Genomic DNA, 13,202 nt, shown 5'->3' on the forward strand with positions numbered 1-13,202 from the left:
TCCCAAAGTGCTGGGATTACTAGGCTTGGAGCCACCGCGCCCGGCAAAGATTTCGTTAAGTAATACCCCATAAGCACAGCCAACCAAAGCAAAATGGACAAATATGATCATATTAAATTAAAAAGCATCTGCATAACAAAGGAAACAATCAACAAAGTGAAGTGGCAACACACAGAATGGGAGAAAATGTTTCCAAACCACCATCTGACAAGGGATTAATAACCAGAATATACAAGGAGTTCAAACGACTATATAGGAAAAAATCTAATAAGCTGATTAAAAATGGGCAAAAGACCTGAATAGACATTTATCAAAAGAAGAAATACAAATGGCAAACAGGTATATGAAAGGTACTCAACATTGATCATCAGAGAAATGCAAATCAAAACTACAATGAGATATCATCTCACTCCAGTTAAAATGTTTTTTATCAAAAAGTCACGTAGTAACAAATGCTGGTGAGGATGTGGAGAAAAGGGAACCCTCATACACTGTTGGCAGGAATGTAAATTAGTACAATTGCTATGGATAACAGTTTGGTGGTTCTTCAATAAACTAAAAATGGAGCTACCATAAAATCCAGCATTCCCACTTCTGGGTATACACCCCAAAGAAAAGGAATCAGTCTATCGATGAGATATCTGCACTCCCATGTTTTATTGCAGCACTAGTCACAATAGTCAATATTTGGAAGCAACCTAAGTGTCCATCAACAGATGAATGGATAAAGAAAATGTGTATATATACACAATGAAGTACTATTCGGCCATAAAAAGAATGAGATCCTGTCATTTACAGCGATATGGGTGGAACTGGAGATTATTATGTTAAGTGAAATAAGCCAGGCACAGAAAGACATACATCATATGTTCTCACTTATTTGTGGAATTTAAAAATCAAAACAATTGAACTCATGGAGTCAGAGAATAGAAGGATGGTTACCAGAGCCTGGGAAGGATAGTGGAGAGTTGGTGGTGGGTGGGAGGGAATGGGGATGGTTAATGAGTACACAAAATAGTTAGAAAGAATGAGAAAAACCCAGTATTTGCTAGCACAACAAGGTGACTATAGTCAAAAATAATTTAACATAGCTAAAAGAGTGTAATAGGATTGTTTGTAACACAAAGAATGAATGCTTGAGGTAATGGATACCCCATTTACCCCAATGTTATTATTATGCATTGCATGCCTGTATCAAAATATCTCACGTAACCCATAAATATATACATCCACTATGTGCCCACAACAAATAAAATAAAATAGTGATAAAACTGTAATCCTTATGAGAATGCTGTAGCCTAGTTCATTTCTATAATCACTAATCCATAAAAATTCATCGTAACATGCTATTTTAAAATCTTACACATTAAAGGAATTGAAAGAAACCATTGTATACACAAATGGGTTACAAAATTATTTTCAATTAATTATGTTAAACTAGGGAAATAATTAGCGAAAGGTCAATGTTTATTGTTTACATAGGAGAAAAATAACTACTTATATTCTAGTTAGATGTATATGTGGAGATGTTTTATTTCAGTGTTGTACGTGATCATTGATTTATAGGATGGAAATGTCTTAAACACAAGTCTCAATTGGATCTGCAAATCAACAGTGCTTAGCTGAGATTTAAAAGATAATCTCTGTCTAACAGAAAAAGGGAATGCCGTCCCTTTTGCTTTTTCAGAAGACAGCATCATTGAGTATGTGATGTCCAGTCCATCTGAAGCAGTTTCAATTCTTCCAGATGTAAAGCAGGAATGGGGCTTCACGTGTTGGGGTGTGATGGGAGGAGGCTATGGAGGTCAGAGGCAGCTGCTAAGTCAAAGCCAATTAGGCCACTTGTAAATTTCTCAAAACGATAGAGAAATATGTGAATGAGGTTTATGGACTCTAGCCCTATGGAGCCCTGACTTTCCAGTTTCAAGACCTTGATTGACCTGGTGGAAAAAAAAAAAAATCCCACCTCCCCTACTCTCTGCCCAAGTTAGCATCTCACAAGATTATCAACTAGCATGTAGATGAAGCCACACAGAAAACACATAGAGGTCAATTACCCCACCTTTGTGTGTAAAGGGTGGTATACGCCTTGTATGCAAAGGGAGGGAGTATTTTTTTAATTGCAAGAGTAAAATGCCAAAGTGAGACAAAGAAATAATTTTCCTGTTAGCTCTTTGTAAGTAAGGTGGGAAAGGAAAAACAAGATACATATGAAAAGCCAGAAATCTGAGTCTGTGATTAGTATCAGTTGATGTGAGCAGGAATTTACCTGCTTATATCAGAGAAGCGAGCGTTTGTCTTTTAGGAACAGGGAGTCTTTTCTTTCCTCTTTATTAAAGTAGAAAAATTATTACTGCTTTCAGTTTTATTCAAGAGAGAGCTTCCAGGGGTTTGCAGGGAAATGTTATCAGATCACCCAACCTACATAATATGCCAACTCTATTGGAATCATTCTTTCTTTTCCCTAAACTGTATGTTAAGAGTTCACTTCTGATGGTATGTATTATCTTCTAACACAGATGAATCTTTCTAGAGTCAGCCAAGATAAACACACATTTCTATAATTATGTGCTACAAGTGCTCTAGAATCAGCCTCCACCCTGAATTTTTCCAACCATCACCTAAAGAAGAACACGGATTTTGAAAGTAAATAACTTTGAAAGAAAATGTACTCCTTAAGCCTTTTTTCCTCTTACTGAATATAGGAAACACATGTAATACACTGGAAGATTTGTTCTCTTTATTTATATAGTAGATGGGAGGGGAAAATATCTAAGAGCCATCCTGATATTAACTTAATATCCTGATATTAAATATTGCAGTGGTGAGAAAAGAGCACTGAGTTCAGAGGCCTGGATTTCAGTGTTGGCTCTGCTACTGGCCATGTGATCTTAGGCAGGTCATTTAGCTTCTCTAAACCTCAGTGTCCACATATATTAAATGAAGATAATAATGCCAATATTAGGGTTGCTGGAAAATTTGAATGAAATGATGGATGTGAAAGAAATTAGAACCCAGAATAGCACCATCCAAAAAAGTACAGTTTTATTATTATTCATCAGCTGAGCTGTTACACAGGAGCAAGCAGGGTGTGGATGGGGAACATTGACAGCGGGGGCTTCTGGGATTTTCACAGGGCAAGTACTGAGCTCATACTAAACACGAAGCTGTTTAACAGATTGGGGAGGCAAGTGGGTTTGAGCAGCTTTCATTTTTATCTGGAACAATCTGCAGGGATGTCCTGCTGCCGTGTCTTAGACCAAGTGTTGTCTTTCTCTTCCAACTTGACTAAAGATGCTGCAGGTATCGATGTGGGTGGCCCCAGTGGTTTGGTGGTGTAAGTGAGTATTTCCCAGGTGTCTCTAACTCTGAAAGAGCTAAAGGAGAAGTTACATGGTTAATGAAAGCCAGTTAGACCCCTATAGAAGGCTGTGAGTCGCCTCCAGGGTGCAGATGAACACCTGCGGGATGTCAGATACCAGAGTCCTCAACCTCAGAGGAAGGGAAGGCAGAAACTCATGGAACTGCATCCAAAAAATGCTCTGGATGCAGAATAAGTTCTGTTCCAGCCACAGGGCCAACTTGTGATGAGCAGTTTACTCAATTCCCAGTAAGTAAGTTCTCAGATTTCTCAACAATTGCATTTGGGGGTCACTTTGTTAGGACTGAGAAAGCAAAGTTTTCAAGTGAAAGTATGTCATTCATCAGGACCAGACTGAGACTTTTCAGCTTCTTTTCAGACTGAAAATGTAGGAAACCCACAGCCTCAACCTATTCTCATTGGGTCTTTCCCACCCTATTTTCATTTTGCTTTTGGTAGAGGCAAGAGTGAAGTTGGTCACAGTCTGGTTCTGGCTCAGGCTGGAAAGCTTCAGGCTGTTCCTGTGATCTGCATTCAGTTGGAAAACTGGGATGACCCCATAGGATATTATGTGATCAGTCTTGATTAGAAGGACCCTGCTGGGGGAGCATGAGAGGAGTCTGATTTCTAAGTAATAGGGTCATGGGTGCAGTGAGGAGTGAGAAGAACAAGCAGGTGGGCCTCTATGCTCCCATCTCAGAACAGCGCCCTTAATCATTTATATATGCTGAGAATTCACTTAAGTTTGAAAAGCCTTGCCATAGGGCATAGGTGCCAAGGAAGAGATGTGCACAATTTTAGGAAGGGCATATACTTGCTCCTGATTCAACACCTAGAAAGAGGAAAGAAAACCAAGAAAAGGACAGTGATGTCTCTAGACCCTGTAGATTCATAGTAGAAAATCATAAGCACGTTGGAAAAAAGAATTCTCTTCAAACTGAAGTTCAATAAAAGAACAGATATTTTCTTATCTCTGGAGACTGGCTTCCTGAAAAATAGAATAAGCATGAGCTGACTCTGGGGTCCAGTGAACCCAGGTTTGAGTCCCGGCTTACTACTGCCTATCTGTGTGACCTTGGGCAAGTTACCTAGCCTATCTATCCTCCACTTTACTCATGTCAAATGGGGATATTAATAAAAGCTACCTCTTAAGATTCTAGTGAGGATTAAGTGAGTTAAATACATATAAAGGGGTTAGAACAGTGACTGGCATACAAATGCTCAATAAATGTTTACTATTATTTTGTTAAAAAGGCAATGTGTCTATATGTGGTAGAGTCAAATTATTGCATGGTCAAATTGCACCTTAGCTTGGTGGGTAAGACCAAGGAAATTGAAGTCACTGAAAACTGACTCTGGCACTCACTTTGACTTTGGACGAGTCACTTAACCTCTTAAGCCTTAACTTTCCCATCTGTGAATGAGGATAAAAGCAGAACCTGTGTTGCCAGTAGCTATTGGTTCTTATTTTGCTTCGCTGCCATGATTTTTGTCACTCTCTTCATTTCTAATAACCTTGTGCTTCACTCTACCTCAACCACCCATTCCCATGGTCACACCCTAGACTTTCTTATCATTCACACAGGGGACCCTTGTGATCTCAATTTCAAACATCCACTCTCTAGCCACCTCCCATGTCACTGGCTTAAGTAGTCTTATCACCATGTTTTCACATAACCACCAATCCATCAACCTCCATTTCCATTGACATCCTGTCAATGTCCATCTGCCTCCATTTCCTTCTCTGTGCAGCTTAGACACCACGTTCTGTTGTTATAATCACTAACTTGCAAACACCCTCGACTCCTTTTCCTTATTCTCTATCCTTCATGCTCACTTGCCACAACCTCACCCCTAGATGAGCGTCCTCATTTGCCTTCTCTGCACATTACACTAACCTAACATCACTGATGAAAATTGCACAACCTAGCTGAGAGTTCGCACTTCAAATTCATGAGCTTGGATTTCAGATCACCACCCAGAAATCCTACTTATGTTTGTCTACTATCAGGCTTGCTTTCCCAATGCCCAAGAAGACTTTTTCAAACTTTCTCACTCTCTTTAAATATCTCACACTCTTGCTGTCTTGCTCCACAGTTGAGAAAATAGAAATCATTAGATTAGTACTTTTTAGTGTCCTCACAAGCAAGCCTGAAAATCAATTTTCATCTGTGTCCTTATTAGCTTTCTTTTGTATACTTTCAATGACAGAACAGCCCTTGTTCTTATGAAAGGTCAATGCTTCTACATGTCCCTTCTGTCTTCTCAATGACTTCACCCCTCAAGTTATCTTCATCCTCCTATATTGGATCATTCCCATTATCATGCAAAGAGGCTCTAATATTTGCCTTCTTAAAAAAAGACCTTTTCAAACCCCATTAGCCTCTTTAGCCAATACCTTTCCTCTCTTCATCATTTCAATGTTAAATTTCTCTAAGAAGCTCCTTGAATTTACTATTTCCACTTTCTCATCTCCGGTTCACTCTTCAACCCACTTCAATCTGGCTTCTGTCCACATCACATAATGAAAACTGCTCTTAACAAGGCTACAAAAATCTCTGATGCCACATCCAATAGGAATTTCTCCTTATTTGACCTTCTTTTATTTGATCTTTCCACAGCCTTTAACACAGTTGATCACTCCTTCTGTTTTGAAACATTCTCCTTTTAGCTTCTGTTATATACCACACTGCCCTGGTTCTTCTCTTATCACACTGGCTACACCTTTTCAGTCTCCTCCGTTGGTTCCTCTTGTCCCCAGTCTCTAAATATTGGCACCCTCCAGCCCTCTTTCTGTGGCTCTCCTCTCTTCTATGTCTACATCCTCTGCCTAGGTGATCACATCCAATGGCCTTAAATACCACTTATGCACAGGACTAATATACATCCCAAATGTTTACCCAGACTTTCTTCACTTACATATACAACTGTTTAAAAGGTATATCCACTTGGATGTCTTACAGACACCTCAGATTTGACATGGTCAAAACAGTTGTGTTCTCCTATCCATTTGCTCAAACAGGAATCCTGGGAGATAACCTGGATTCTTCCCCTTTCTTTGCCATTCCTATTTAATCCATTACCAAGTCCTAAGAGCTAACCCTCCCAAATAGATCTCAAATACCCCTATCTCTGCTGTTGTCACCTAATCCAGGCTATCATCCTCTCATGCTTCTTGCCTCTTTGTTTTCATTCTTCCCTTTCTCCAATGTGTCCTCTACAGAACAGCTTTTGTGATCTTATCAGATGCAAATTAGATCACATGTAAAATCCTTCCATGGCTCACAAAGTCACTTAGAATATGAAATCTCAATTTCCAATGTTACCCATAAGGCCCCTGCACCACCTGGCCCCTGCCTACCTCTCCAGCTTTGTCTCATACCACACTCTCTCTTTTCTCACTCCACTCCTGTCACCCTAGTCTTTTTTTTTTTTTTCCATTCTTCACACACATCTCGGGCTTTTGCAGGGACAGTTTCCTCCACCTCCCTCTATCTCCACCGTAATTCTTCCCAGAGCTGGCTCTCTCACTTCATTCAGGTCCCTGATCATACGTCACTTCCTCAGAAAGGCCTCCCTTGAACACGTTATCTAAAGTTGGCCCCCATTTTTCCCTATTTCAACACTTCATGTGTTTTCCTCACTCCACTTATCATAACTTGCAAATATTTTGTATTTTCCCTTTGGGGGTGGGCATGTCTTCCCCACGAAACTATTAACTCTATGAGGGCAGGGACCAAGACAATTTTATTCACTGTTATATCTCCAATGTATATTATAGTCCTGTGTCTGGCAATCAGCAATATCAACTGTTATTATGATTTGTAGCCATTGAAGCAATACATAACCAGCATCTATTTCTACTGACCAAAAGATAAAATCAAATTCACTAAAACTTTTGACCAACATTTGTGAGACTCGCCTCCAGAATGCCTTTCTCCAAGGTCTCTCTGACTACCCTTCTGGCTCTGATGACTCTTCTGCTCCATATGCACTTGCTTCATAGATGCATGAGAGCCCACATGAGGGGACTAGGGCCATGTTGGAGGGGCAGGAGGAGACTCTGCCTCCCTTCCTTGACAAATATTTTTCTGGAGCCTCACATAGGAAATCTTTCAGAACAACCTAAATCTCCACTGAAAGGTTCATGTAGTTCACTTTGAAATGAAGTTAATATAAATTATATAAAGAATAAGACATGAGGCTAGGTGAGGTGGCTCATGCCTGTAATCCCAGCACTTTGGGAGGCCAAGGTGGGCAGATCACCTGAGTTCAGGAGTTCAAGACCAGCCTGACCAACACGGTGAAACTCCGTTTCCACTAAAAATACAAAAAATTAGCCAAGCATGGTGGCAGGAGCCTGTAATCCCAGCTACTTGGGAGACTGAGGCAGGAGAATTGCTTGAACCTGGGAGGCAGAGGTTGCAGCGAGCCGAAATTGAACCATTGCACTCCAGCCTGGGCCATAAGAGCAAACCTCCGTCTCAAAAAAAAAAAAAAAAAAGAATAAAACATGAAGAGCCAACTGAGTCTCATGCCAAATCTACTTCCCCAGGAAGTGGGGGAGCAGGATCTGGGCAATGAACAAGCTCCCCAGGTGATTCGTACCATCAGGCAAGATTGGAAGACTGGTGTCATGCTTAAGAGCATGGGCTTTGCTGGGTTCCGTTGTCCTTTTACTTGGAGCCCTAGGAAGTCCCTTCTCTTCCTCTCAGCTCCATGCTACCTCCCTCTGCCCGGGGCCACAGTGGTAGAAGGGCGGACTTGGGCCTGTTGGCATAGCCACTTTTCCTCAACTACTCTGTGCAAGGGAAGATCGTCCCCTACCCCTTTCTCAAAGGCATATTTTCTTTGCTCTCTTGCTTGCTTTCTGAGCCTTCTGCATCCCCCTTCCTTTATTTTAGGATAGTACCCTTGCCCCAGATAGACAGTGAACTCATTTGTGGTAAAATAATCTCACCAGTGGCTAATTTTCACTGTTGTACACTTCATTTAACTTGGAATTGTTTTTGATAATTTTATGATACTCTGAGAGCAAAGAGATAATACTGCATCTGCCACTTGCTGCTGTGACTTAAGGCAAGTCCTTTCACCTTTTTGAGATCCAGTTTCCTCATCTATAAAATGGGGATATTCATTCATTCAATCACTATTTGCTGAATATAGGTTGAGTAAAGCACCTAGGACATATTCATATACACCTCACAAGGTCATGGTGGGGACTGAGCAAGATGGAGTATGTGGTATGTGGCTCATAGTCAACACCCAATACATGTTGTTGTTGCTGTTAGTTTTAGTCTATGAACAACTTTAAGCATCAAGTTATCAGTAATTCTGAGACTCACAATAAATAAATGTAGAAACTATTAACAAGTACTCAAGAAACACCACAATCCGTGCCTTTCATAAGTTAGGAGGCCAGCAGAGCTCATTTCCTTGGGCAGGGACTTATGTGATGTCTGCCTTGGCCATGCTAAGGCTTTTGAACCAGCTCTAAATGAATCTCTTCATGGAGGCATGGCCAATTAATCACCAGGGTTGGTTTTTGTTTTGTTTGTTTGTCTCTCACACAAGGGCATCAAACAGAATAATTTTACTACATTGGAATAATTTTACTGCATTACTACATTTTCTTACCGTTTCCTTGTTAAATGCTCTTTTATTGTTTCCAGCATTCACTCATTCATTTATTCAACAGATTTGTATATTTCTGTGCCAGGTGCTAGGGATACAGTGGTATACCTCTCAAAGTCTCTGTCCTCATGGGGTTGACATTCTAGTGGGGTCTATAGATTGCCCTCACCCCTACTTCACACCAGACTGTCAAATGCCTGAGATCAGGGGTTGTGGTAGTGGCTTTTCCTTTGGATCCTCTCTAGTTTTATATTTTATGGAGATGGGGATCTTGCTATGTTGCCCAGGCTGGTCTCTAACTCCTGGACTCAAGTGTTCCTCCCGCCTTGGCCTCACAAAGTGCTGGGATTACATGTGTGAGGCACCACATCCGGCTTGAGTCCTCTCTTAAACACAGCACACAGAGCACAGCTTGGGGCACATAGGATGCCCTCCAAAAAAGACTTCTTGATGGTTTAATGTATGCCAATGCTCAGAATAATGTGCCAGCCATTATTCTGAGCATTGGTATACATTATTTCATTTACTCCTCACACTTCACCCTATGAGGTGGGCACTGTTTTATGCTTATTTGACAAATGAAGCAACTGAGGCATGAAGCGGTTAAGACATGTGACCAGGTTCCTGAAGCAAGTAAATAATAAAGCTGACATTTGAACCCTGAACCCGGGTCATGAAGATCCTCATGTCATTCCACCCAGATTGTCCTCTTTTGTAAGTTTCTACTGACACCACTTTCAAATCGAGTGTAGAGCTCCGAGTCCTGGCCTCACGCCTCAGTTGACATTTTCCCTGACTGCAGAGTCCTGGGATGGCCCTGTGTACTAGGCTGACAACTGAACATCTGGGACACAGCAAGCAAATCCTCATCCTCATGAATTTCTTAATTTTTCTGAGTCACCTTGGCTACTTCAGTTAAGTCCAGCTCAGGTTAAAAAAAAATAAAGAAAGAAAGAAAAGAAAAAAGAAACTAAGGGCAGTTACTTCTATAGCAAAATAAAATTTTATAAGATAAGAAGCACATACACTCTTTTTTGAGGCTAAAATGAAACAAATTGTATCTATGAAAACACTGAGTGGTAGAAATAAGGCTCCCGTCCATTACTGAAGACTCTGGGTTTTACACTATCAGTGTCTCCAGTAGTAGACAGAAGCCTTATTCCTCAAGTTCGTTCTCAGGATACAGACACACACCATCAAAGGCTGGACCAGATACCTACTTTCATTTGGAAGGCTGGTACTGGCAGATCCACGAGATACATACAGTTTCTTATCTAGGAAAGAAGAAAAAAACATTATTGGAACTGAAATTTCTAGGACTAGGTTAGAAAGTGCCCAGTAGCATCCCAGGGGCCTCACATTGCCTGGCCCTAAGTTTATGAATATCTGGCATATTCTCTCTTATCAGATGCTACAAAAACAGAGAAGCTTCTGTTTTTAAGGTCCACCATCTTCCAAGGCAGTGTTCCTGATTAGGGGTCACCGACTTCCTCAACAGATCCTGGACTGCCAGTCACCAATTAATACAACTGATGTCAACATGAGTAGAGCATGAAGACTTTGGTGATAACCATTTGTTTGTGAACGTGTCTTGAGACTTCAGGAATAGGACAACGCCTGCATTATAGTTTCACCATGATGTGCCTGACTTACAGTAGATGCTCACTAAATATTTGCTGAATTGGATTTGAACTGTAAAGAGTTGCTATGTTTGGAAGGTGATGATTTCAGCCATCTGTGTTCTAACCAACTGTTGAAACAGGGCTCTGCTGTGTGTATGCACAGCATATACACAAGCACAGTTGGCCTAATTTTCCCTGTGAATCCAGTAGGAAAGGACTTTTGAAAAAGAGTAGAGGGGTAGGAAATTTCACAGGTTTCCCAAGCATGACACTTCTATGATTTACTCCTTAAGTACATTCCTAATCAAATTCTGGAAATGACAGAGTGGTATTTTAATGGGAAATTTGTTTGCCACATTAGAATAGAACACAGTGCCTGACTTAGGTAGGCTATGCTGAACAGGCCCTTTGTTTACTATATGCTTAGTTCAGTGTAAAGACAGCTTCTAGTAATTTCTTTCAGGCATGGAACACTAGAGCCACACTATGTATGGACAAGGAAGCTGCAAAACAAAATTTGTCCAGAGTACAGAATGACAGAGGTTGCAGACTTGGTTCCACAAAACTATAAAATATATATATTTATAAGTGTTTCATATGAAAGGCAAATCTTGCAACAGAGTAGGTTGATTTTTTGGTGGAAGTATAATTAATGCCAATTCTTCCCGTTCTTTTACAAAGAAGGGAGCCTTGTTTTCTGATGGATATTTTGCATCTGGTAGGCGCTAATTAAATATTTGCTGGGTGAATGAGTGAATGAAGAAGTGAGTGAGCCTTAAGGGTGTTTTTAGTTCAGGGGAGGGGTGGTGGTCAGGGAGTAGGAACTCAAGGGATACCAAGCAGGAGGATCCCAGAGTGCAGGAGCAAGCCGAGGACAGCCAGGCACTGTTAGGTCTCCAAGCAGCAATGAGGCTGCCTCTATAGTCACTTTGAATTTTAATGTGTGCAGCAGATAGTTGGTATAGATTGCCCTTGTTGTTTGCCTGGAGCCTGACATCACTGCAAGTTGCCAACCTGTTTGGAGGCTACAGTTTGAGTCTGTAGGTACGTCACAGAGCTCTGTTTTGCAAATGGCTTATTTAATTGCTCCCAACGAGGTAAACATAGGACCCTACAATATTAGACAGCAGCCCATCATTTTTCTAAGGTAAGGCCAAGTTGACAGGCTAGGGTGAGTACTTCGGGCCAAGTCCATCTGGCTAGCTATCTATGTAACCCTTTAGCTATTAAACTGTGAATGTCAATGAAGCCTAGTGAAGATATACGGAACATTTAAGCAGAACATTCCATCCCTCAGCAGCCCTATGTCCAGAGTGGCAGCAATTAGTCTTGGCACCTCATCTCATGCCAACTCACTCTCAACCACAACCAATCAGGGGCACCCCTCCAAGTATCTGTAGGCATTTCCTTACAGTGAACTGAGCCGGGAGGCAGGTTGAAGAGCAACCCTGTGCTTCCAGCTATCTGGCCAGGGTTGCCATTCTCCCTGGCGGCAGGTTCCTGAGGACGGGCTAGGCATCTGTCTTGCTGGAGGAGACTTAGGAGAGGCTCACGTTTCCCATCAGGCTGGGGCTCTGGAACCAGGTGCCGAGCAGGGAAGGCATGAGAGTAGCCAGGCTCTAAGGAGCTGGTGCCAGCCAGGGAGGAGAAATGCCACAGCTCCCCAGGCCGAACAGAGGCCCTCCTAGCCAGGGATGGTGAGAACTGATTCACAGCCATGGGAGTAGGCACATGCAAGTTGCAGTTGGCGGCACGGTTTGTGACAGGTACTTCTGGCTGTGGCTTTGTCCATGGAGAAGAGTAACGCCACTGATTTGGAGACATGCTATCATCTGAGAAGGAAAGATTTAGAAGACATGTTAGGTGTTTATTGTTTTCAAAATGGATGTAGATTTTTTAAATACATACTCTATTTATTTTTAACTTGAAGGAAATAAGAAAAGTTAAAATAAAATCATCCTAATGATAATATCCAGAAACAGCCATTGTCCTCCATAAGTGTACTGTTTCTAGGACTGGTTTCTATTCATGTATGCATTGTTTTCTCAACATATATTGTTATTCAAGCCATTTTTGTTTCATTAAAATATCATGAAAAGCCTCCTATAGAGATGAATAGGCCAGGCACTGTGGCTCATGCCTGTAATCTCAGCTCTTTGGGAGGCCGAGGTGGGCGGATCACTTGAAGCCAGGAGTTCGAGACCAGCCTGGCCAATATGGTGAAACCACAGCTCTACTAAAAATACAAAACTTAGCTGGGTGTGGTAGTGCACACCTGTAGTCCCAGCTACTTGGGAGACTAAGGCAGGAGAGTTGCTTGTGCCCAGGAGGCAGATGTTGCAGTGAGGCGAGATTGCACCACTGTACTCCAGTCTGGGCAACAGAGTGAGACTCAGTAAGAAAGAAAAAAAGAAAAAGAAAGAAGAAAAAGAAAGAAAGAAAGAAAGAAAGAAAGAGAGAGAGAGAGAAAGAAAGCCAGCAAGGAAGGAAGGAAGGAAGGAAGGAAGGAAGGAAGGAAGGAAGGAAGGAAGGAAGGAAAGAAGGGAAAGAAGGAAGGAAGGAAGGAGAAGGAAGGACGGAAGGAA

General features: G+C 41.5%; 1 protein-coding gene across 1 annotated transcript in view; it reads right to left on the minus strand.

The window, feature by feature from the left end:
- Nucleotides 1-3,020: 3,020 nt before the first annotated feature.
- Nucleotides 3,021-13,202, minus strand: part of VGLL1 (vestigial like family member 1) — a 28,638-nt gene continuing 18,456 nt past the window's right edge. Inside the window, exons 3-5 of the mRNA XM_017859810.1 lie at nucleotides 12,030-12,449; nucleotides 10,216-10,269; nucleotides 3,021-3,377 (exon numbers count right to left, since the gene is read on the minus strand). Of these exons, the coding sequence (XP_017715299.1) occupies nucleotides 3,289-3,377; nucleotides 10,216-10,269; nucleotides 12,030-12,449 (563 nt within the window). The 3' untranslated portion in view covers nucleotides 3,021-3,288. The remainder of the gene's footprint in view (nucleotides 3,378-10,215; nucleotides 10,270-12,029; nucleotides 12,450-13,202) is intronic.

The sequence above is a fragment of the Rhinopithecus bieti genome, unplaced genomic scaffold, assembly GCF_001698545.2.
Source record: "Rhinopithecus bieti isolate Rb0 unplaced genomic scaffold, ASM169854v2 scaffold_52066, whole genome shotgun sequence".
Taxonomy (NCBI): domain Eukaryota; kingdom Metazoa; phylum Chordata; class Mammalia; order Primates; family Cercopithecidae; genus Rhinopithecus; species Rhinopithecus bieti.